The 27,260-nt window shown below is 39.8% G+C and overlaps 2 protein-coding genes across 2 annotated transcripts; both read right to left on the reverse strand.

Moving 5' to 3' along the window:
• Positions 1-13,077: 13,077 nt before the first annotated feature.
• Positions 13,078-18,213, reverse strand: LOC143533885 (protein EARLY STARVATION 1, chloroplastic-like). Its single transcript, XM_077028520.1, has 12 exons — positions 17,755-18,213; positions 17,016-17,107; positions 16,017-16,207; positions 15,897-15,936; positions 15,731-15,812; positions 15,580-15,657; positions 14,738-14,863; positions 14,524-14,645; positions 14,397-14,436; positions 13,689-13,763; positions 13,149-13,601; positions 13,078-13,108 (listed from the first exon to the last, which is right to left on the reverse strand). Exons 1-11 carry the CDS (start codon positions 17,952-17,954, stop codon positions 13,427-13,429), a joined length of 1,221 nt encoding a protein of 406 aa, XP_076884635.1. The 5' UTR covers positions 17,955-18,213; the 3' UTR covers positions 13,078-13,108; positions 13,149-13,426.
• A 2,905-nt stretch (positions 18,214-21,118) lies between these two features.
• On the reverse strand, positions 21,119-25,714 carry LOC143533904 (O-fucosyltransferase 6-like). The gene is made up of 10 exons (XM_077028532.1): positions 25,540-25,714; positions 25,397-25,453; positions 24,452-24,545; positions 24,269-24,345; positions 24,092-24,180; positions 23,759-23,942; positions 23,502-23,683; positions 22,898-23,000; positions 22,483-22,814; positions 21,119-21,766 (listed from the first exon to the last, which is right to left on the reverse strand). Exons 1-10 carry the CDS (start codon positions 25,693-25,695, stop codon positions 21,304-21,306), a joined length of 1,737 nt encoding a protein of 578 aa, XP_076884647.1. The 5' UTR covers positions 25,696-25,714; the 3' UTR covers positions 21,119-21,303.
• Positions 25,715-27,260: the final 1,546 nt, after the last annotated feature.

The raw sequence follows: 27,260 nt of genomic DNA on the forward strand, positions 1-27,260 counted from the left end.
TCCCTTCCCAGTTGCTTCTCCGTCTCGGCAAAGCGCTTGGCCGCCGTCATGATGGCATCCCATGTGGATGGCATGCCGTCCTTACCCGTCAATGTGCGGATAAGCTCTGGGTATTCGGCGCCCTGGATGAAAGCGGCGTGAACAAGATCTTCACTTATGTTGCCCAGACTCAGCTTTTTGGAGTTGAAGCGAGTGATGAAGTCTAGTAAAGATTCATCCTCCTCTCTAACGCAGTTGAGGATCGTCCACTGTTCTTCAGTATATTTCCTCTGTTGGCTGAAGTGTTGGCTGAACTTGTTCTGAAAGTCCGCCCAATCATATATGTGGTGGACCGGTAAACGATCGAACCATGCCCTGGCCGCTCCAACCAGAGTCATCTAGAACATATAACACCACGTGGGTTCCGTCCAGTTACTGACGGTTGCCCCCGCAATGAATCTGTTCAAGTGGTCGTCTGGGTCGGATAGACCATCATAAGTGCCGATGTTGGACATTTGTTTGGCACTTCTCGGGGCGATTGCTTCCGCAATGTCCCTTGCAAACTTGGACTTTCCTGCATTTGCAGCAGTTGGTCTAAAGGTTTTGGAGAAGTCACGTGGTTTCTCCCCGCGTTCGTTGGTTTAAAGGTTTCTCCAAAATTTCTTGTCGGTTGGAAGTCCGTTTCCTTACGCTTCCCTTTTGCCTTATGGCGAGGGTTTGCGTCGGTATCGGATTCTTCCCGCTCATCGTCCAAGTACTCGCACTCACTGTTCATGTTGAGATGTTGGCGAGTACTGCCGAATTCGTCAGCCTGTTGAAGTGAACGCAAGCGTTCATCCAACTCAGCTTGGAACTCTTTCTGACGTGCTTCGGCCCACGCCTTAACTTGATCGAGTGTTTGGCGAGGGACCCTCGTCCGTTTCTCTAACTGGGCATCAGTGAACCCCAGTGAAATATTGTTTACTGCACTTGTCCCGGCTTGGGTAACCGGGGTAGTGTTCGTAAAATTTGTATAACCGCCGGTGTTCCCCCCTGTTGCTGAGGTTGTGGTTATCGGGGTTTCTTGGTCACTTACTGGCTTTGGGACCGGAGTAACGTTAACCATTTCTTCAGAAATTTTGAAAAAACAAAGAATTAGTTCTAGCTTTTATGCACGGATGGCGCCAATGAAGAAACACTAAGTGACCCCGGGCAGATTACGGATAATCTGGGGGTTAAGTAATGTTTCCCACGAGGATGAGGTCCAGCAAAGAAAGTTGTTCTTCAGGTGACCTGCAAAACAGACACCGTAAGCTCGTCACTGAGAAGGGGGGGTTCCTCCTTGTGACCACCCTCCGGCGTGAGAATCAGACTAGATTGCTCTGAATATGTGTATATTAAGAGATTGCTAGAGAAGATAAGATAATGAGATATCAGATGATGTCCTTACCATTCCAAGGTGTTGGAGTATTTATAGCCGAGGGTAGGTTTCCAAGAAGGTACAGCCGGCTGAATAGTATTCCTGTTCTACCAACAGTGGGCTACGCACAAGCCATGCTGGTTGGTGGATAGGCTGCGGCCGATAGTGACAAGGTCGGCTGTATACTGTTCCTTTACTGCCGGCTATGCACTGTTCCACCAACTGTAGGCTACGCACGTCCCATAGTAAGGGTTGGTGAGTAGGCAGCGGCTAATAATGACAAACAGTACTAGAGGGTGCTCCTCCTCGTACTGTTGTCGGTGAGCTGTCACCCTGTGATTGGTTCATGGGCTGTTTTGGTCAGATCGTCTGTTTTGCCCATACCTTGGCAGGTATAGTACAAAAGATCTTCCAAAAGCATACGGACTGGCTCATTTGGGCGGGAGTATTCCCGCCTTGCTCATTCCTTCAGGTGACATTACTGAAGTAGCAAGAGTTAGTGATTTGTGCGTGTAGCCTTGCTATCTGTGCGGGTAGCCTTCCCTGATGGCTTGTATCCGCAACTGCGGGAACAAGCGGGGTACTTCACCATTGGGAGGCTTTTCCTGCGGGTACAGCTGGCGTACTGCGCGTAAGGTCTTTTCTGAGCATGGTGGGTCCTGCGGAAGCAGTTGGTTGTTGCGCAGACGTCCCTCTTCAAGGTGAGTCTTGCGGGTCCAACTGGGCTCTGCTGGGACCTACCTCTTCACAAACATTTATATTTGTTACACAAAGCCATTTGGCATATGAAAGAATATCTATCTTGATCCTACTTGTCTTGACATTATAATTTTGATTTAGGTTGAACTTGAAGAATTATAATAATGCATCATTACGGAGTTTATAATAATTTAATGATATTCTAAAAGTATATATCAAATCAAATATCTTGGTATTGATGAAATGTAGAAGGGGCATTTTTATTTATTATAGGTTTAATTTTAGATGCATTTGCAGGCCATACAAAAATATCAATAGCAAAACTTATATATAAATAATTGAAAGTACATGAAATAATAGAAATAGTTGGAACAAATTAATACATTTGAGATTCAATTATGAGACAAAAACTGAGGTATGAACTGGAAAATGTAAAGGAATTCAGATATCTCAAGACCATAAGGGACATTTAAGAACTTGTATACCTGTTTATAGCTGGATCATATAAATCCAAAACCAAGGCCCAACACTCTGCACATGGTTTTTCTGAATTTTGTTTTTTATTATTTGCTTATTTTTAATTTTTTTTTGAAGTAATGGATATATAATCATAGAGTTGATTGAAGCTTGATTAATTCAAAGGTTGATTAAAAATGGTAAATTAGATTTTAAAAATGAAACTATGATTCATTAGCCAATAATAATCCGTACTAACAATTTGACAATGATAGTCCTAAATTTAAACTTTATTTATGTTGTCAAAAAACACCTTCATTAGGAGTATGCACGAAATAAAAAAAAAGATCCGAGACAAAAAAAAGCGAACCGAAATAAAAGAAAAAAACCAACTGTTTGGTTTATGCTTTTGTAAAAACCAAACTTACGGCTCGGTTTGGTTTTGCATGTAATAAAAACCGAAAACCGAATCAAACCAAATTTACAGATTACCATTTTTTAGATAAAATAATTTACTAGAAAATAGATTCGTATGCCCATAATCAACAATTAACTGATTGCTATAATAATCGCCATAAATGACACGCATGACACATAAAGTTAGTGATATCGTTCTCGTCAAGAAAGTGAAAGCTTGATGTGTCGATTGTCAATATGGATTATCATCGAATAGTTAAATTTAGTTGGAATTATTAAGTTTTAAGTTAATAAACGTTAGCAAAATAATTTAATAACAGACACTTGTGTAGTCTTTGGTATGATCATGAAGTTTAGTTTCCAAAAGAATAGGAATCTTGCAGATAAAGATTTTGTCTTTTGATCATTAACGTACTGAAGAGGTAGGTCCCAGCAGATCCCAGTTGGACCCGCAAGACTTACCTCAAAGATAGACGTCTGCGCAGTTGAACCCGCAAGACTCACCTTCAACATGGACGTCTGCGCAAAGTCTAAACTCGCAACACTCACCTTGAAGAGACGTCTGCGCAGAAACCAACTAGATCCGCAGGACCCACCATGCTCAGAGACGTGACGTCCTTACGCGCAGTACGCAAGCTGTTCCCACAGGAAAAGCCTCCCAATGGTTGACGTACTCCGCATGTTCCCGCAGCAACGGATACTAGCCATCAGGGAAGGCTACCCGCGCAACAAGGCTACACGCACAAGGCACTTAACTCTTAAATAATTCAGTAATGTCACCTGAAGGAGTGACCAAGCCGGGAACACTCCCGCACAAAGCCTGGAACACTCCCGCACAAATGAGCCAGTCCGTACGATACTGGAGGATCTTTTGTACTGTACCTGACGAGGTATGGACAAAAGATCTGACCAAAGATACGACAGCTCACTGACAACAGTATGACGAGCAGCACGCTCTTGTACTGTATGTCACTATCAGCCGCTGCCTACTCACCAACCTGTCGGAGGACGTGCATAGCCTGCAGTTGGTGGAACAGGAATAGTACACAGCCGGCCTGGTCACTATCAGCCGCTGCCTACCCACCAACCACCAGCATGGCACGTGCATAGCCCACAGTTGGCAGAACAGGAATACTATTCAGCCGGCTGTACCTGCTTGGAAACCTACCTTCGGCTATAAATACTCCAACACCTTGAAATGGTATGGACACATCACATTACATTGCATTACCTTATCACATCTTATCTTTTCTAGCAATCTCTTAATATACACTTATATTCAAGAGCAATCTAGTCTGATTCTCACGCCGGAGGGTGGTCACAAGGAGGTACCCCCCCCCCTTCTAAGTGACGAGCTCACGGTGTCTGTTTTGCAGGTCACCAGAAGAACCATCTTTGCCGGACATAACCCCTCGTGGGAAACATCTATTTAACCTTCAGATTATCCGTAATCTGCCCGGGGTCGATTAGTGTTTCTTCATTGGCGCCATCCGTGCATAAAAGCTAGAACTAATTCTCAGTTTTTTCAAAACCTCCGAAAAGATGGTTAACGTTACTCCGGTCCCCAGGCCAGGGAGTAACCAAGAAACCCCGGTAACCACAACCCCAGCTACTGGGGGGAACACCGGCGAATACACACATTTTACGAACACTACCCCGGTTACCCAAGCCGGGGCAAGTGCAGTAAATTTTACGAACACTACCCCGGTTACCCGAGCCGGGGCAAGTGCAGTAAACAATCCTCCCCTGGGATTCATTGATACCCAGGTGGAAAGACAACAGACGAGGCCCCCCCGCCAAACACTTGAACAAGTTAAAGCGTGGGCGGAAAAACGTCAAAGGGAATTCCAAGCTGAGTTGGATGAACGCTTACGTTCACTCCAACAGGCTGACGAATTCGGAAGCACTCGACAACAGCTCAACATGAGCAATGAGTGCGAGTACTTGGACGATGATTCGGAGGAATCCGACACCGACGTAAACCCTCTCCATAAGGCGAAAGGGAAGCGTAAGGAAACGGACTTCCAACCAAGAAGGAATTTTGGAGAAACCTTCAAACCAAAAAACGCGGGTGGAAACCCACGTGACTTCTCTAAAACCTTCAGACCAACCGCTGCAAATGCGGGAACCTCCAAGTTTGCAAGGGACATTGCGGAAGCAATCGCTCCAAGAAGTGCCAAACAGATGTCCAACATCGGCACCTATGATGGTATATCCGACCCAGACGATCATTTGAACAGATTCATAGCGGGGGCAACCGTCAGCAACTGGACGGAACCCACGTGGTGTTATATGTTCCAGATGACGTTGGTTGGAGCAGCTAGAGCGTGGTTTGACCGTCTACCGGTCCACCACATCTATGATTGGGCAGACTTCCAACAGAAGTTTAGCCAACACTTCAGCCAAGAAAGAAAGTATACCGAAGAGCAATGGACAATCCTCAATTGCATTCGAGAGGAAGATAAATCTTTGCAAGACTTCATCACTCGCTTCAACTCAAAGAAGCTAAGTCTGGGTAATATTAGCGAAGATCTTGTTCGCGCTGCTTTCATCCAGGGCACAAAAGACCCAGAGCTCATCCGCACCTTAACGGGTAAAGATGGCATGCCATCCATATGGGATGCCATCATGACAGCAGCTAAACGCTTCGCGGAAACGGAAAAGCAACTGGGTAGAGATCTTCCCCAGAGCACAAATCTCTACACCCAGAAAACAAGAGAAAACAATGTCCTTACCGCCCGACTAAACAAAAAGAGGAAGCTAGGCATTTGGCAGTCAAGGGTTAACTTTGACACCTCATCCGGCTCGCACCCTCGGTTAGGCGGAAAGGATAACATGCCGTCGTCAAACTGAAACTCCAGATGGACGCCACTCACCAAAAGCGTCACCGAGATATTCGACACCGAGAGACTCCCATGGCCAAAGGCTCCAATAATCCGAGAGCGTCACAACGCTGATCAGAGTAAATTCTGTGACTTCCACAGGACAAGAGGCCACAACACCGACGAATGCATAGACTTGAAAGACATCATCGAGACATTCGTCAGATATGGAGAACTCGCACACCTCGTGGCGTAAAGGATGCTGAGCAGGCCAATGCGTGTAGAACCCCAGTTGGGAAAAACACGAAACTACAGCTTCAATGTCGGAGACTACATACTGCGTAAACAACGAGATTCCGAACCAAGTGCATATCGGCTCGAAAGGCTCGATGACACTCCCAAGAACATGGAAGGGAGCTCAATTACACAGTCTGCATGTAGATCAATTTCAAACTTGTAAAAGAAAAGGCCCAGAGCCACTTCTAATGGAAATGATTCTCCTTATCACATTGACGCTGATGGTCTTACATTATACTTAATGAACTTTCCACATTGATATGCCGGTCTTCACCGCATATATAAGTGGAAAAACAAGTCGTTGCATGTGGAAGGCGGCAAAACCCGCATAAACACAGAACGACAAATTTCTAAAGAAAATATAAGGAAAGCCTTCACGCAGGTCAGTCATAGGTAAAGTTGGGTCATCCCACTAAATGAAAGTGCCGGTCCTACCCGTACAAATCATGATAGAGGAAACCAAACTAACCTATTGACAACCGCGCGTCGAACGGTTAATTATTCAAAACACTGATGCCGGTTTTCACCGCATAAATAAGTTTGAAGAGAAGTCGTTGCGTGTGGAAGGCGGAAAAACCCGCATAAACACAAAAAACGGCAACAATTTCTAAGGAAAAGATGAGGAAAACCTTCACGCAGGTCAGTCATAGGTAAAGTTTGGTCATCCTACTAAATGCAAGTGACGGTCTTACCCGCACAATCATGATAGAGGAAACGGAACATTAACCTAATGACAACCGCGCGTCGAAAGGTTAACTTATTCATAACACTTAGAAAATCTCTTAAGGAAAAAATGAGGAAAACCTCCACGCAGGTCAGATAAAGGTAAAGTTTAGCCATCCTACTAAGTGAAAGTGACGGTCTTACCCGCACAATCACGAAAGAGGAAGCAAAACTTTAACCTATTATCTGCCACGTTGAAAGGTTAACTTATCCAAAGTACTTAAGAAATTGCTAAGTTAAACTAAAGTATGCACAAGCGAATCATATATTGTTTATGCGGCAAAACAAGTGCCAAATTAAACTATAATATGCATGAGCAAGTCGTATAACGTTTATAAAGTAAGAGTGACGGTCCTACCCGCACAAAAGATTTACATTCCATAAAAATTCAAGTATTACAAGAATGGCCAGGTATCTACCCGCCTACAAGAGTGTAAATCTATACAAAAACATAAACCTATCCTAACAGTGGGAAGGGATCTAAAGGTTCAAGCTTCAGGACCACTCCCTCCAAACCCACTTGTACCCGCACCATCAGTTAGCTGTGGCGGTTCAAGGAAGGTCTTGAGAATGGTTAACCCATCATCAGGAGCAGCAACTTCGTTCACCTTCTCCACCACTGGATGCGGGAAGGCAGCATACTGGTTCACTGCTTGGTCATAAGCAGCTTTAGTATCCACATCATATAAAGGGAAGTTGGAAGGCGGGATGCCCTTCTCAACGAACCCTAGACCAAGCAGGAAGCCAGCCTTTTCCTCTTCCTTATGAGAAGCGTTGAGGGCTGCGCTAATGGCATCGTCATATGATGTGTCCGTGAAGACCCGATGCACAACCTACAAAACAAAAATACAAGTATCAAAACCTTTTCTAAGTATAAAGAAAAGCGTGAAGACATTGTGAAGCTAAGCTTACCTGCGACAACGCTTCTCGTAGAAGCCATTCCTTGGTAACCAGAGCCTCCTGGAGGGCAGCTTGAGCTTGGTTACGGGCGCGTTCGGCTTCACTTTTGCTAAAGTTGGCAAGCAACACTTCCTTAGCAGCAGCCTCTTCAACGCCCTTTAGCTTACGCTCAGTATGGTCAAGCATACCCCTCTGGTCCAAGATTTCTTGAAGCTTCTTGGCGTCTTCCATGGCCAAGGCGTCATGAGCCTGCTGGAGCCTCTCTAATTTGGCTTTGAGCTCCTCATTTTCGGTGCGTAGAGGCTCAGCAACAACTTCAGCCCTGGTGGCCCTTCCAGTTGCGTTCCGAGCGGTTTCCTTAGCTAACCGAAGCTGTTCGTTAACAGCTTGGGCAGCCTTGGAACGGGCCTGAACTTCAACCTCAAGGGCCTTGAAGGCCTTCTCCTTCTCCGCAGCAACGACGGAGAGCCTCCTGTTCTCCTCCCGGACAGCCCGCGCTTGAGCTACTTCTTGGATACGAGCTGCTTTTAACTTGTCGTTTTCACGACAAAGCAGCTCGACGCGCAGCTGCATCCGGGCAAGGAGAATTCGAAGCTCGTTTGTCAGCCTACCCTCCTGGTAGCTTGACATAGCTTCTCCCAGTGCACCACTGGGGGCGGCGTGGCGCGCCCACTCGACGCAGTCCACAGCCGTCCGAAGGGTGGTTCCCCGGCGGATGTTCCACCGTGGAACAAACACCTCATTCGAATCCGACACTGCAAAAACAAAAAGCAGTTAGGAAAAGATGATAAAAAAAACATAACAGGCCAAAATAACCCTACGCACCTGTAGGGTCGACGACAGGCCTGTAGCCGCCAAACCCATCACCCGAACCAAACGGATATCCATCCAAGAGGTCAGGCAGATGGGAAGGAGGCAGAGATTGGCTAGACGCCGCAACCCCGGACATACCTGAAGGACCGGCCGTAGTCGTCGGCGCCGGAGGAGGCATGGCGGAGGCCGCCGTGGTAGAGACCAACGGAGGTGAACTCACCGGAGGTGAACTCACAACCGCGGTCGTTGCTGCGGAAGAGACCACAGAAAAACTCACCGCCGGCTCAGTGAATGAATCAGTGAATATGGCACTGACAACCGGCGGAGACGTCGTCATAGTTGGAGCAGTTTCCTCAACCGAGTGAGCAACTGAACCAACTGAAGCAGGCGCAGCCGCCTGGGTCATCGCCTCAGGTAGGTTGACCAAACCTACCATCATGGGTCCGGAGGTGCTCCTCCCCGCTCCACCCTGGAATGCGGTAGCATCCACGCCTACACGAAGACAAGATATATAAGTATAATGGCGGAAAGATATGAAGTTAAAAGTAAAGGAAGTTTGTACTTACGAGTCCTCTTGAGCTTGAAGGTACGAACTGGCGGGGACGAACCCGATGGAACCGGCCTCTTTACGCCGGTCACCGTCGTTGTACTGGGCTGCCCGGAGGTGACAGCCGTCTCAACTTCCGGAGTAGTGATCTCAACACCACCAGGGTTCCCCGCCACCTCCTCGCTTTCGGTCTCTGAGTCAGACCGATTCACCGGATCGGCAGTGGAGGCAACCTTCGCCTTCCCCTTCCCGCCAGCAGCCTTCTTCCTCACGAAGAATGGACCATCTGCGGATTCCTCATCAGAAGATGACAAGATTAGAGGAATTCCAGTAGAGGTTTGAGCATTGACAGGTCGAGGGTTAAACAACTCCTTACCTGGCCGCGTGGCGCTTAGAATCGGGTGGCCCGGCGGGTAGACCTCCACGAACCGATCCGCCGTTTGCTCAAGGATGGGCAACTCGTTCTCATCTAGAGCACGAGTACCCATCCGAGCGGGACCATCACTCTCCCGCGGCTGCAGGAGAAACTGCAAGTCGTTTCCCTCTGAAAACAAAAAGAAAAAACGGTTAGAACAAAAACCCTAAATTAACGGATAATATGAAGCATACCGTAAGGGACAGAGTTCAAACCGTATTCGAGGACGATGGGAATCTGTGACGCCTCCTTCCACACCTGGCTCATCCCGAGCATCACCATCCCGGACTCCGCATAGCGGTAAACCGGTGACTGGATCCGGGAAACCTTGGAGAACCATTCCGCCTCCTGGTAGTTGGAGGCGTGAAGGTTCGGGAGAGCTCTCCCGTTCTTGAACGTCATCGCTATGGGGACGACGCGAGCGGAGATATAGAAGAACTCCCGCTTCCAACATCGAAGACTGCGCTCGGTAGCGCAGATATTCAAACCCTTGATCCGATTGACCAAGGTATACCACCCCTGGATGCACCTCTAGGAATAGAAGGTCATCAGGCGGTCAACATGGGGCTCCACACCCAGAATGAGACACACCCACTCGAAATGGCGGATCTTGGCGATCGCCATTGGGTGTACCTCAGTCAGATGCACACCGTGTCTCTCCAGAAACGGTATACGAACTTCGTCAATGGGAACCTGAGATTCCCATAGACGAAGAATGCAGCGTACACCCTTATCTTGCCCTTGGGGGCATCGTACACCGTCTGATGAGGTGCAGGAAACTCAGGCTCGAAAGGCTCGAGCATGAACTTCCTGACGACGTACTGATAGAGGTCGACCGGAAGAGCACATTGGCACTCGCCAGCAGTACTCTTGTCATCCTTGTCCGACGTGGACGACGGATTCTCGAGGTATACATCGGACTCCTCGACAGTAACCTCAGGATTATGAGAAGACATGTTTTGGATGTAAAGAAGAACGATTTCAGGAGAATGCTCGACAGAAAAGTTAGAGTATTCGCCGGAAATCGCTTAGAAGAAGAAGAGAGGTGAAACTGTGAGTTGAGATGCAACCTCTCCTCTCTTTATATACTCATCGCAATGAATGCGATGAATTTAATGCGGAAGAGAGAGGAAAACACTGGTGCAATGAAACTATGACACGTGGAAAAAGCAAGCTGGCAACAGCTGTTGACAGGACGCGTGCCGTAAACTTCGCGGCCACGCGCCCGAAAACTCGCGCCCACGCGCCTGAAAAAGCGTCTGGAATGACCATATACTGTCACGTCGCCATAACTTCCTGCACGTCCTGACACTGCCAGAAGAAACCGTCGGACGACGTTTCAACAGTTTGGACTGTTCTTATCCTTTCACCAACTCTTCGAATTTCAAAAAGATTCAAAAAGATTCAAAAGTAAGCGGGACTATACCCCTTACCTTGGCAACCAAGTAACTATAGGACAGGTGCGAGTACAGTGTTAAGGCAAAACCCTTCACATACTTAGCACCTGCAGGGAATTGAAGCCAAGAATACCTCGGCGACCAAGTAACTATAAGACGGGTGCGGGTACAGTGTCAAGGCAAAACCCTTCACATACTTAGCACCCGCAGGGAATTGAAGCCAGGAATACCTTGGAAGTAAAGTAACTATAAGACGAGTGCGGGTACAGTGTCAAGGCGAAACCCTTCACATACCTAGCACTCCGCAGGGAATTGAAACCAAGAAGGATCTTCTGGGCCATGCTTGCGGAAACGGAAATAACATCCCCGCATAGCGGGAACGTCGAGAACTAGATTGTTTGAAGCTCCAAGATGGAATTGGTTGTTTTAACATAATTGATCACTATGTTCAAAACTACCAAAACCTCATGGAGAATCTATACAAGTGGAACTCAACGCTCCTGACTTGCGAGGAGGTTACAGACCTACCCGCATCATACCCAAAGATCAAGCAGAAAAGTCGGGAATTTCTGCACGTGACATTAGGACTTCCGCGGGAAGAATCCCCATGAAAAACCTTAAAACTAAACCCTTTTCAAAACCCTTTGCTTAAGTCCAAAAGTTCACCTCACTTAATAAGAATAATAATCTGGAATTGTAATAGATTCCATGACAAGACAACCACTTTTAGCTCATTCCTTCTTATCTTCTTAACTTAATCATACGACTTAAAACTACTTCATCATTACGTTTTTTTAATTAAAAATTTGTCTTATGATCAATCATAAGTTCTTTATACACGTAAACGTGTTTTGAGTTTAATTAACTCGTGGATATTCCATTATGCATCTTCTTTTTCCATTGAAATAACAACTTTCATTATAAAAAACTAGCAAGACATTAGAGTCAAATTTTTTTTCTACAATAACATCATCTTTTTATGTATATTATAATATATTATGTTATAGTTTAAAATCGGGGGGTAAGTGCCGCAAATGATTTTTGAAAATTTTTATTTTATTTGAGTTTTTTTATTTGTTTTAGATATGTTCATTTTACGAGTTTATTTCTTGGGTTTAGTTCTGACACGTAACAAATCTAATCGATACCAACCAAATTTGCATATACTAGCCACTGCAACACCCTGATTTTACCGATCTTTGTTTTAAATATTGATATTAACGAACCCATTTTGGACCTTTTCCGATGATCTATAAAAAAAATAGTAACATACTTTGCTTCCTTTCATTTTTAAAATAGCAATTATGTTATAAGTTTTATCAAAATAATAATATGTTTTCATGATTCGAGAATAATGAGGTCAAAGTTGAAGGTAACTCAAATCATATATCGGAAATTCGCAATTTAAAGTAGGGGGTGTACCGTGTACATGAGTTGGTTCGGAAAGATTTTGGACTCAAATCAAACCAAAATCCAAAATTCTGGTTTTTACCATATGAGCTTGTACTTTTGGGCCAATAATGAATTCGGCCTAAGTTCATCTAGGCCTAAACTTTTTTTTGTTAGTTAATAACTTATCGACTAATAAATGGTAACCATATGGTATTATGGAATACTATTTAATATGGCCCATAGCTCTTATAGGCCAAGCCTTCCAATGTTATTGAGTTAAGAAACAAAACTGAGCCCGAGGGTGCGAAAACCCACTAGCCCATTTATATTTTAACAGTGTTTTCAGACAGCAGCCTGGTAGCCTTACTGGTCCACTAGTCAGACCCAGCCAATCAGCCATCACAATCAAGCTCGAGTCGAGCTTTGGCTCAAACTAGGCTTGCTTCATATTTAGTCGAGCTAATTCAAGCCAAGCTCGAGCTTTAAGTTTTTATTGCGAGCTGAGTTTGAGCCTAACGAAAATAAAACTCGACTGAGCCGAGATCGAGCTTTAGTAATATCCATCAATCCGAGCTTGAGCATTGTAAGCTCGGGCTCGGCTCGTTTACACCCCTAGTCAGACCAGATATACAGTTTTACTTTTGATTTAATGTAAATAAATAAAATCTGGAGCCTGCACTGGGTAAATAAACTCTCAAGTAAAATTTGAGGACAAAAAATTATAAAAATAAAAGACCGGTTCACACATAAACGCGTAGTGAAAACATTGATATTTAAAACTACCGAATATCATACATTTTATATAGCATATTGATACATTAACTATTACTAAAATTAGAAAATAAGCATAGCCTAAACTACATTTTTTATAGCATATTGATACCAACTACACTTAAAACATATACCAAGCCATTGATCTTGCAAAAAGGATTAAAAATAAGCCTAAACTAAATATATCAAATGAATAACAATGTCTACTTGATAAATAAACAATATAATTCACCATGAAAAAGAAAAAAACTAACACCAACCCCCTAAACCAATAACTGAAATAAATAAACAATGCAAATCACCAGAAAACGATCCCGGTTAACCCATTTCTTGGGCTCCGTTTAACCGATTACAAATAAAAAAAACAAACGAAAAAGGAGCCCGTGGCTTGACTTGGTGTCAAGGTGGTGAAGGGTCATCGTCATCGTCGTCATCATCTTTAGGCAATGTTGGAGAGGCGGTTGACCCAAAGTCAAAATACGGGTACACACCGGGTGGTTTTTCTTGCGGCTGGATTGATAGTAACTGGCTCGAATCACCAACAACATCGGCCCACCCGTAATGTGGTTCGGCCCTTTAATCACAAGATAAAGGTGCGAGTCAAGTTCGGTTTAAGTTTTAGATAATGAATAAAAGTGACTTAAGGTTTTAAATTACTTACTCATAATAAGTTTCTTCATCTACAACAATATCCCAACTTTCACCTGCTGTGCTTTTTCCATACTTGTGCACCTTTCTGCTACAATGCAAGAAACACATAAATAAGATTTTGAAAAGGCCGTCTTCGAGAATCGTTACAACATTTTAGGCCGAAGGAAAAAACAAATTTGGGCCTTAAGTAAAAGAGTTTTTTATTGGGTCCAAACAATTAAATTTTTAAATGGGCTTCCTTGGTTATGATTTGGGATGTGCAATTTTTTTTAAATAAAAATGGGCTTAAATGAATTGAGAAATTGGGTTTAAACATTAAGAATACATATTTTTTTCTTAAAAAATATATATATATATTTTTAATAATACAAATTTGGGCCTACTGGGGTGATCGGGCCAGGGACTGATACGAAAATGTAAATACAATATATTAACTAGTTTTTAAGGATCTTATGTGATATTTGGATTGGGTATATATGAATTTCACTTGATTTTAAGGACACATAAATGAAATTCTCTATTTTTATAAATAAAAAAAAATCACTAGCTGTATCAAAATATTTATAATGATAAAGATGGTTATTTTACATATACATGACCCGTTGAACTGTCAAACCACAAAAACCAAACCATTTGGATCTCAAACCAGCTGCCATGCTTCGATTTAAGCGGTTCAGTCAGTTTCAACGGTTTTTGAACACTCTTAATACAAACATACCCGTTTCCAAAGTGTTCTTCGCCCCATGTTCTTGACCAATCTGGTAAATGGAAGAAACCCTTAGTAGTAGCAACTATTTTATACAATTTATTTAACTTATTAGACTTGAAATAAATACGAGACGTACGTTCACCAGCAGGAGATACATGCCAGGTTTCTCCTTGGCGGGACCCGATACCCGCAAAAAATTTCTCTTCCCATTTGTCTCCCCATCGGGTACCGAGTTCAGTTTCAGCCCATTTATCTGTCCTGCAAGTTACAAAACACACAAATATTAAAGTCTAAAAGAACATCATTAAACTATCAGAATTTTAAATTTGATTATATAAGTATAATAATACCATTTGAGAACAGATCCTCTTCCATCATAATGCTCTCCCCATTTTTCCCACCATGATTGTTCATTTAATCTACCGTATTTATGGGCTCCTTTTTCGGTCCACCCTTTCGCATCGTATTTTTCCCACCTACATCAAACACAACTTTGTAAGAAAACGGATCAATTTAGGTTGTGTTTAACCTCAAACAGGTGGTCAAAATATTGAAAGTCGCCTAAAAGTCTAATTTGGGTGTATACAACTTCCTAAATCATATTATTTATAAAAAAAAGAAACTAGATTTCTATTGTAATAGTATTGCTTATATAATAATAGGGCTGCTAAACAGGTCGTGTTCGCACGTTAGCGGGTCAAACCAGACGAAAACCCGAAAATTTAACACGAACCAGAAAACTGTGTCACACTCATGAACCGAAACAGGACACGTGTATTCACAAAGATGACACGAACACGACCAGCTTAACCCAAATTTTTTGCATATTAATAATTTAAACTTCTAAATTTCAAATTATTTTAACTTTTGAATCAATTATGTTTAAACTATGCAATATTATTTTTGAAATTGTAGATTTTGGCATTGAAAAATGAAAATACCCTAATAGGCAGTAATAGCTTAAGTTATATATAAACACACTGTGAAAAACCGAAAAAAAAAAAAACTAACAAATGGGTTAAACGGGTCAACCTGTGAGCCTGAAGAGTTAACACGAACACGACCCATTTAGCTAGACGTGTTTGCGGGTTTGACCCAAAACTGACCCGAACCCGTTTAAGTTTACCCGAAACCAGGCCGTCCATTTTGCCAAATCTACTTTTTTTATTCTATAAAACTCATATAAACATACCAATTCTCATACCAACCGGCATTTTCTACGCCTGATTTTGCTTGCTTTTGTGCACTTCTTTCAATCCTTGCTAAATTACTGCAATTCAAAAAACCAATATGCGGCATTAAGGTTAAAATGAGCATAAACCGCTAGAAATTACAATATTAACCTCCACTCGTCTTGGTAAAGAACTTCCCGCCATGTTTCCCACCACGAATCCCCTTCAGAATTTCTTCCAGATTTCTCAACGCCTACATCATCACCAAAAAAATAATCTCCATAAACATATAATGGTATGCAATATGTTTCATTTTTATGATCGAATAAGGAAGTACCTAGCTCTTTGTATCCGCTCCAATCGCTTTTCTCCCACCACTGTCAACGACATCAACAAATCCATTTAATACATTATAGTGTTAATGAATAGTAATTGATTACTACATAAGATTTAATACCGTTTCTTTCCATTCTGAAAGACCGTCGTGACTCTGACCGCCCATTTTAGTCCATCTACATCTTAATCCATTTTCACCAAAATCTTCACCACTTTCTCGGTACCATGTGCTACCATCCACATTCACACCCGACTCGTTAACATGTTCGTTTAAACTTATGCCCCAATCCTTCTCATTTGCAATACCAGTGTCTATAATTATTATAAAAATAAAATAATCATAAAATTCACCAATGCAAATTGTGTATAGTAGCTGACTTGGCATCCCAATCAGATAAAACTGATGATATCAGTAGGGGTGCAAACGAGCCAAGCCACTTGCGAGCAACTCAAGCTCGGATCGATAAAAAGCTAGAAACGAGCCCAGCCTTTTCAAGCTTGAGCTCGAGCACGAGCCTCAAATGAAGCTCGTTTAGTTATCGAGCTTGAGCTCAAGAATTGTATGGGAAGCTCATTTAGGCTTGTCGAGCGAGCCTTGTGTATTTTTAGTTTAACTAATATGTATTAATTTCACACTGCCGAGCCGAGCTTTGGCTCGTTTAAGGTACTAAACGATCTCGAGCCAACCTTAGGCTCTTTCTCAATATATATAAAAAAAACGTATATAAATTAAATAACAAACAATAGCCGAGCCCGAGCTTGAAGAAACAACACACAACCAAGCACGAGCTTTAGAAAAAGAGCTCGAAATGACTCTTGTCAGTTAAAACGAGCCGAGCTCGGGCTCAGCTATGCACATTCACACCATGGATGATGTGGATGCTTGTTATGCGAACCCGGGCTGCCACGTCATCCATGTGATACAACCAAGATGTCACGTCAGCTATTTTAACATGTTATATTGGTGGTTGCTGAGTCAATATTTAAAGAAAAATGAAACAAAAGTGAAACCTGAGTGTTATAAACAATGGTGAAATATGCACCATTTATTATTATTATTATACAACTCTAAAATTACACAATAATATTTGGCCACATGATCAATAACAACATAAAGTACCTCTTTTTGGTGGAGTGTCACGAAACTGGGGCCCAGAATTTTTAGGTGTACAACGTGGAAAGAATTTTTCTTGTCTTGAAGACATCAGGGATCTACAACAATTAAAATTATAATGCAATTTAAATTTCAAAATATAACACACTTTATAATAATATAATAATTTAGTTAAGGGTGTGCATGAAAAAAAAAAACAAAGAAACCGAAATGAAACAAAAACCGAATGACGGTTTGGTTTTGGTTTTGCACGTAAATAAAACAAAAAAAACGAATCGAATTTATAGATTTTTATTTCTTATAGTAAGTAATTTATATGAATTTAATAAATACGTAACTCAAATATTTTAGCCTAAATGTATAACAATCAATTAGTTATTAATTAAGAAAATGATTTAGGCATAAATTCATTATTTTCAGCCAATTTTTATTTCGGCCAAAATTTTAAAACTCAACTGAACAAATTAAAACCGAACGGTTTTCAAAAACTTAAAAACCGAAGTTTCGGTTTTTTTTTTATTTTAGCTTATTAATTAATAACAAAATGGTTTATGCTCAAATTTATTATTTTTCAGCCAAATTATTTGTCGACCCAAAACTTTTAAGCTTAAATGACAAAATAAAAAATTACAGATGCTGAACGGTATTCAAAAATTCAAAACCGAAGTTTCGACCCGACCCATGACCAATTTTCTTAATCAAACAACAATTAAAATGTAATAATAATAATGATCAAAAAACATACTGTGATGATGCAAAGGGCAATGCAGGTGCAGCTTGAATTCGAACTTTCCGACCCGACCCATGACCAATTTTCCGGATCCGGATCGTCTTGCCGGAGCAGCAACACTTAATCATACAATCAGAGCTCCGAATCAAAATCTTTCGCCGGACATTTGACGGCGGCAGCCCAAACGACGGCGGCACCGTCAAATTCGCCGCCATTGTTGCAAATTTTAGGCTTTTTTTGTACTAATCACGAAAATGCCATCAAGAACCAACTGGGTTTTGCTCAGAAACACAAATAATTGAAACCCTAATTCTCATTTGACGTAAAACTAAAACCCATAAAACTCGAAGTTTCCCAAAAAGTGGCGATTTTATGTGGTTTTGAACTGAAAACTGGGTTTAATAATAATCAATTGAGTTTAATAATTGAGCAGCAAATCTATGAGTGTTTGTTTGTTTGATTGATTGTTGATTGAATTGAAGGAGTTTGAATGATATATTTATAACGATGGTGGTGGATTTTGGAGTTCATGGTCAGAGTATATCTTATTATTCCATTAGTGTGTTGACACGTGGATAAAGGTAAAACGGTCTTTTTGTTGTTGATTCAATTGTACCGAAATTTTAGTTTTGAGTTGGACTCGATATGAATCTAAAAAGTAATAACAATGTTAATTCGAAAATGGTATGCGGGTGTTTTTCGGTTCGGGTTTAGTTTTGGTGTATTTGACTGAAGAAGATTTTATAACGCGTGGTATACACATACAATCCAAATAATACTATATATATACACACCACGTGTTTATCTTACACTTTACACAAAACTATATACTTTTATAAAATAGTTACATAAATGTGACGTTTATTTTTAACTTTTTTTCATATAAAATACTAGACATGTTTAGATTTAGACATAAAATACATCTTAGAGTTTTACAAACATAAACAATTTTACATGTGAACCCATTCGATTAAACTAACATAGACATGTTTTATCTAAATGCGTTAAAATATTTTATCTAAACCGAATCCGACCTCATTTAAACTAAAACCAACGTCGTGTTTTGTATTTTATTTGTGCCGGTTTTAGAAATTCATATTTTAACTCCAGTTATAACTAATAATTTTCAATAAAAATATATAAAATATAAAAAGAAAATGTGTAAAATAATTTTTCCAAATTTATTTTGATTTACCTATTTTCTTAAAATACTCAAAAAGTGACGTTATTATTGACAAAAATACTTGGAAAATGGATAAGGTGCCAACGTAGGATCTTAGGCTTAGGCGTGACTAAAACAAGTGACATGGCAGTCATGGTTGTTAGTAATGCCACGTGTCAACAACTACATATGTGGCGTTGGACTAGAACCAGGACCCAAACTTTGAAAAGTGAAAACTTCCTTTTTCATTTTGCGAACAAAATAAATAAATATATTATTGTTATAAAATTATAATCGAACGAATTGTTGAATAAAAGTTTTTTAATTAAACGCTTAAAAAAAGGGTGTATTAATTATAATAAAAATTATCATGTTTTGAATTATAAGTTGTAAATATAATTTTGAGTTTTTCAAAGTTATTTAAAATTATCAAGATAAGTAACTTCAAGTTAAAACAAATATGTCATAATGCTAAGCAACGTGATAAAAGAATTTTCATGTCGGAGCAAAACTTGACGACCATTTTAATTGGTGTTGTTAATTTTGGCATGGTCCAATAGGCTATGATCTTCCTATAAACAAACTCATTAATATTTGTCATGTGTATAAGATGACACAGCTCTCTCTATTTAAGGTCTCATCGAGCCTCTTAATATGATTTTCTTATAATGACATCATCTCGACTTCTCTTACATGTATCTTACATATTTGAAGACATATCAAGGCTCTTGATACTCCCTGTATGCGCAAATTGATCATCAACTAGACCGCGCATGAGTTCAGTATTTTAAGTTTCAACAATCGTATCTAATATATTTGTATTAAATTTACATCGACCGGATTTTAAATTATTTCTTAAATGATTTTGAATCATACCTAATCTAAATTATTGCAAAGTAACTTGACAAATTTAGAATTTAATTATCTGAACAATCATTATTATATTATATTTAACAATTTCGTCTTATATTAAAACCTAAAGAGTTATATGTTTTGTGTTTCGGATAAGTTTGATGTCAATTGTTAACTTTTTGGAGCAAAAAGCACCCACAAGATCTAACACGATTGCAACATTCTTTAAAAGTTGAGGATTATAAGTATTTGAACCCCACAACCTATGCAATTTCAAGGGAGATATTAGGGGCCCCAAAAATACATTTTTATTTGAAAATTTGTGATTAATTAGAAATGAAAACAAATATATTGATTGTCTACGCACATGTGATTTTCTAACTGAGATAAATCGTTTAAAACCGTATAAAAGATACATGGATTTAAATTGGACTTAAATTTCGTATCTAAGTCAAGTAACGAATTCGAATTCGGGTTCCGGATATTCAAACATTGACGTCATTCAAAGGAATCCCAAACTCGGTTGTCGAATCTATGAATTATCTACTCAACCGGCCCAGTATTCGAATTTAAACTGACAGACGCCCCTAAAAATGTACGAGATTGAACTATAATTTAAAAACAGGGCCGATAGTTCATGACATTATCGGAAACACGATACAAAAATAATTAAATGTCAATGAATCATATCTAACCCGCTTAATAAGCATATCATGCTCAAATTAGCCTACGTAACCTGGTGGTAAGGTGTCTCCCCGTTATCATTAAGACTGAATGTTCAAATTCTACAAGGTGCATGTATAGGCGATTTATATGAGTAGATTAGAAGGCGTTTCAAAATAATAAAATATTAACATGTCTAACTAAACACGTCGACCCATCAACCTATTTAATCAAACAAGTTGACTCGCCAACATGGTTCACCTCTTTTGCTAACCGTCGATATATTTCACACATTCACAAACTAATCACAAGCCGTCTAAAACAACATATGATCAAATCATGTTTGGGTTATACAATTCCATGTATATCTGAGTTAGGGTAAATGTCTATCACCCATTTTCTGGTTCAACTACTCTACTCGTCAACCAAAGTCTATCAACCCAATACGATTGACACCTCTCGTAAACCTCATTCTATGTTTACATATTCTAACTAGTAACTCTTGACCAGTTGAACCCCGAAGGTCATCAACCCACACCATACTCTTAAAACATTCATTTTGTGTCCATAACGTATAATGCGTCTTAAGTTACTATACTGTGAGCTTATTTGACAGCACAATAACACAAATTCTGATATTTTCTATGCCCTCATAGTTTTCCTTGTTCTTTTTTTTTTCTTTTACAACTACAACAAATACGCTACAATTTTTTTAATTTATACGTAACTTTAAACAGTTAATAGAGTACAATCTAAACTCCTCATTTCCCCCGTCACCCAGCCAGTCCATATCTACAAAATTTACCGCCAAATGACCCGATATGCCAATATCACATACGCACTTTGATCGTTTTCATTTGATCGTTTGGTTGCAGCCTGACCCGTTATTAATCCGAAAGCAAGTCATCCAAGTCATTTTCATCCAAACCCGTAGAAAACTCGTCCACAATTGTGTCATTGAGAAGATACTGAAGATTAGACACCACCCCGTCTTCGTCTTCATTTTCATTTCCATTTTCATTTTCATTTTGGTTATATGTTTCTTCTTGACTGTTATCTATATATTCATCGTTATCAGTTTCATCCGCCTCGGGTATCCCATTCCCTATTTTTCGAGGAAGCGGTACTGTTTTTGATTTATGATTTGGTTTTTCACATATACACGAAGTCGGATTTTCGTGAAACTGACCTCGCCCAGGCCTTGATTCATTTGGCTCCCCCATGAAACCTATTTGATAAACCCGAACTCGTGACGAGAACTCTTCCCATGTCATGTTTTTTCGGTCCATGAATAAACGAGACAATTTTTTTGCGTTTGGACGTATTGTTGGTTTGTGTCCAAAATATCTCCTGTAACATTAAAAGAAAACGTTAGCATTATGATAATTTATGATTTAAGTAAATAATAAATAAACTCACTATTATTTTTTTGAGTGGCGATATTAATGGGTGCACTTTTATATTATTAGAGCAAATTTAAATACGATGATTTATTAATTTTCAAGAATTATACTTTTATCATGATATCAACATGAGAAAAAGAGAAATTTCGATGAATAGCTATACCTGTAAAAGAACTGAACATTCAGTGAACTATTCATGAACTGTTTGGCGGGAAGTTCGCTTATGTTCGCTTATTTGATAAATGAACGAACATAAACAAACCTTTTTGTTCATGTAGTTAAACAAATGAACATGAACGCATGTCTCCTTCGCTTATGTTCGTGAACGTTCGTTTATTAATTTCGTTTATGTTTATCCGTTTACGCTCATTTATGTTCGTTTATTCACATATTCCTTAACAATTTTGAGGTCAAGTACAATTTAGTCTAGCTTTATGAAATTAAAATATCACCAATGACAATTTAGTCTAGTTATATTATTATATTTTTGGTCCAACATATTGATGTTCATGTTTACTTTTAGATCAGTGTTCGCTCAATTATATTTGTTCATCTGTGTTTAGTTAAGTTCATTCGTTACGTTCATGAACCGTTCGTTTATACCATTATCATACGAACATGAACACACTCATATTCTTGACCTAAAAGGAGAGAAAAATGTACCTCCGTCCAGCTAATATTTTGGCCATATTACCATTATTATTGGTAACAAAAACATCGCTTCCGTCACACACCATAAAATCTAGAGCCGCCATACGGGAAGAAAATGATGAAAATGGTTCGAGCTCTTCTTCGGTAGCTATGGTCTCTTTAGAATAAATATTTGGAAAAAGCGCTCTTAACTGGTTCAATGTTTCATTCCCACCATATACTTCACCAGAAGCCACATAAATATTAGTATCTTTTTCATACCCCAGTGCTCTTAACATTAAACCTACTTCTTCAGGTGTAAGCGGGCATTTCCCTTGCCTCCTTTCTTTCACGGGATCACTAATCTGTAATAATTTTAAAAATCGTATAAAGAAATAATCATATTTGCATATATGTAAGATTTTAAAATTGTTAATTAAGCACTTACATGTAAAGTTTTCCATCTTTTTCGTATTTTATTAAGTTCTTTTATTTCTTTTTGTCCTCCGCCATAGTAACATCCTGAGAATGCAAGCATATCTGGTTCGAACCTGTATCGATATGAAATATAGAAGTTAACTAAAATATCCCGGTGGTTTGCCCAATTTTCAGGTTTAGTCCCTATTAATAAGTAACTCAAAATATAAAGCTAATGCAACTTTTAGTTAGCAGAATACCTATTATACCCTTATTACACATTTGCACTAAAGATACCAATCGACAACTTCCAACACTTAATGATAAGCGTACAATAGGAATTTTAGTAAAGTGTTAACTATCTATTTCTATAAGTGGACAAGTATTTTGGGACAAATTGACAATAATGTGGGAGCTAAGCAGGTATGTTGCAATAAATGGCTATAAAAGAAGTTTGTTGTAAAATACAGTAAGAAAGAACAGTAAATTGCATTTTCTCGCAGTTTGCCCTAACTAATAACCTAATGTAAGAACAGAAGACTGTTGTTACTTTTTTATGTATGAAGAAAATATTTATTATGAAATGAAGTGGAAACCAAATAATTAGGACATGTAAGTAGATCTCAAAGACATACCTCAAGTGTAACGCAACAAAGTGTTTGCCCATATTCCTCATTCGATTGACCAATGTTTGACCCATTTTAATAATGGGATCAGTAAATTTTAAAGCATGGTAGTTTACCCTGCATCTAAGCTTTTGAAAGTCGGTTTCCAACTTGTTAGCAAGTCTGTAATCAAACTTGCTTAGCTGAACCGCCTGTTAAAAATAACAGATTTAATAAATTATTATTAAACTTCATGTAATAATAATTAAAAAAACTAAAGAACTTACACGTCTTTTGGAAAACAGAGGGAGTACACGAATATGATAACATCTTTCGTTGCACTTCCTAGGTACACGAGTACTGTATGGAGACCATTTCTTGCCACCTTTATGAGGAAGTTCTCTTATAATTTTAACATCTTTTGATAAACTTGATATGAACCAATCAACATCAAATATCTCTGAAAAAGTACTGTAAGAAAAAAATTTAGATATATACAAGTACTTAAGGGTGTTTTGATTTGCGTTTTGGGACAGATTTGCTACCTCATTTTAGTCTAGCTTGTATAAACATCTTATTATCTAACTATTATAGGTAAAATAAACAGTTTCATAACTAACCTGGCATCCTTCCAGAATGATTTCTTATCCAGCTTAGGGACAACAAGAGTAGCATTTAAAATTCGTGCAGCAACTACTGCATCTGTAATCTAAGTAAGCAGATAAAATTAATACATTAAACAACATAACTCTCAGCATAACGATCTAACGAACATAATACTAATATATAAGACTCACTCCGGTTCTTTGCTGGTTTAAACCTCCACTTGTAGCAATTAGCAAGTACCGATTAGGTCGCGTGACCGATTGAGCTTCTGTTGTTAAAAACGACCCCAAATTAAACCAATGTAAGATTTAGGAATATAAAGCTACATAATATATCTATACATTTTTATGGAACTTGATTTGTTAACCGCTTACTTGGAAATTGACTGCTAGCATTACTGCATCCATAATAGAAATCTGACATGCTTGTACTCCACAGATTTCTGTGACTAATCATGTTGCTACCGGTCTAGATCTCAACAAAACAATGAACAAATCATAGTTAATTGAGCTATTACTCTATTAGAACAAAATTGGATCAAATCTTGGGTTAATAACTGAACTACATGAGTAATTGTAATATAAGCAACATAACTTAGTAAACCAGTTAATAGAACAAAATTGGAACAAATCTAGGTGGTCAATAACTGGATTACAAATGTTCAATTGTAATATAAGCAATATTACTCAGTGTACCAGCTATTAGAACAACATTGGATCAAATATAGATTTAATAACTGAACTACAGATGTCTACTTAATATAATTTAGTAAACCGGTTATTAGAACAAAGCTGGATCGAATCTACGGTTAATAACCAAACATAATCAATATAGTGTAATAAACCAGCTATTAGAAGTTAGAACAAAATAAGATCAAATGTAGGGTTAATAACTGAACTACAGATGTCTACTTGTAATATAAGCAATATAACTTATTAAACCAGCTATTAGAACAAAACTAGATCAAGTCTACGGTTAATAACTGAATTATAAGCAATATAATGTAAAAAACCAGTTATTAGAACAAAATTGGATCAAATCTAGGGTTAATAACCTAATTACAGAAGTTCAATTGTAATAAAAGCAATATAACTTAGTAAACCAATTATTAGAACTAAAGTGGATCACATCTAGGGCTAATAACTGAACTACTGGATCAAATCTAGGATTAATAACATAATTACAGAAGTTCAATTGTAATATAAGCAATATAATGTAATAAACCAGCTATTAGAACATAATTGGATCAAATATAAGGCTAATAACTGCACTACAGATGTCAAATTGTAATATAAGCAGTAGAATGTAGTAAACCTAACCGGAACTTTGAAGATTGAAGGAACTGTATGTGCATCGTGAATGACGTTATCATCGAACTGGAATTGAAGATGCAATTAGAATAAATGAAGTGAAATTGATGTTATGTGATGATGAAATGAAATGAGAATGAGAATGAACTTACAGTTGCATGATGACGTGTAAAGTGGTCAGGAGAAGGTGCGAGAATAGAGAGGAGGAAGTAGAGGAGGAGAATGGCGCCGGAGATGGCGGATATTGACGGAAGTAGACGACGGAAGCGGTTATTTCGGTGGTTGTGGCGTCGCCGGTGACCGTCCATGGATGACGGTGACGGAACACACTCAACACGCTCTTATGTAAGGTAAGTTTTAACGGTTAAGAGATAGCAATAGGATCTATTAATGATGGATTTGGCTAAACGGTTTTAACCCTTGTAAAAAACATATTTACCACACTGATTAAAAAAATTAACCGGTCCGGTTTTAATGCTCTGATCGGTGTGTGTGCGCGCTTGTGGAGAGGGGGGGGGGGGTGTTCTTCGTGTATGGGATTTTATCCGTTTGTCTGTCATTCAGGTTCTTTTTTATCATACCCCTTTGTTGGTTCGTCATTCAAGTTCTTATTTGTCTGTTTGTCAGTCATATCCCACCCTTGAAATTCTCATCATCGCAATCCCTTGAAAAATATTAAATCAATGACACTTCTTTTTGTCTTTTTAATATAAAAATGTAAAAAATAAACAATAATTAACAATTTGATAATTTAAAGAAGTAAACACAAGTAAAAAGGAAAGAATATGTTTACCACAACCTAGAAAGTATCAAAGTATCAGAGTTTTTAGTCTGATGATACCCAATTGTGATGCAAGTATGTCCCTCCTAATGAGATCGGGGATTTGAGTCTTGTAGGTTTTTAGCTCGGTGATACCCAAAATCGGCTTAGGGGGTGTTTGTTTTTTCTTCAAACATCTTCAAGGGAGCTAATGTCTGCAGGCGCGCAGACATTACCCTTGAAGACTGTTTGTTTTTTTTCTTAAAACAGATCTGAAGTTATCTTCTTTCATCTTAAAAGAAAAGCAAGGAAATCTTGCTTAAAACATCTTCACAAAAAAACCTTTGCAGCCACCCTCTCATCCACTGCTCCTACCACCGTCCGCCAACACCACCACCCACCGTACGCCGCCACCACCACCCCCGTACCCCGCCGCCACCGTCCACCACCATCCACCGCCACCACCACCGTCCACCACCCACCATCCATCACCACCACCGTCCACCACCCACCATCCATCACCACCACCGTCCGCCACCACCACCACCATCCATCACCGCCACCACCACCATCCATCACCCACCACCACCACCATCCATCACCGCCACCACCACCACCATCCATCACCGCCACCACCACCGTCCACCACCCACCATCCATCACCACCACCGTCCACCACCCACCATCCATCACCACCACCGTCCGCCACCACCACCACCATCCATCACCACCACCGTCCACCACCCACCATCCATCACCACCACCATCCATCACCACCACCACCATCCATCACCGCCACCACCACCATCCATCACCCACCACCACCACCATCCATCACCACCACCGTCCACCACCAACCAAAACCATCCATCACCACCACCCATTGTCCACCACCACCATCCACCGCCACTACCCACCGTCCGCCGCCACTACCACCATCCACCACCACCACCTTCCACCACCCACCAAAACCAAATCGGCATGGCAAGCAAAGACTAAAAACTAGATGTAACTTGAATAAATGACTTCTATCTTGTGAGATAAGTTTGACAGTTATGCAGACAGTATCAGCTTATAAAAACAAACAGTCTTATATTTTCAGCTTGCAGATCT

This window comes from Bidens hawaiensis, unplaced genomic scaffold (genome assembly GCF_021521415.1).
Source record: "Bidens hawaiensis isolate Kalapana, Puna unplaced genomic scaffold, B.hawaiensis_p1.1 tig00009951_1, whole genome shotgun sequence".
NCBI classification, from domain to species: Eukaryota; Viridiplantae; Streptophyta; class Magnoliopsida; order Asterales; family Asteraceae; genus Bidens; species Bidens hawaiensis.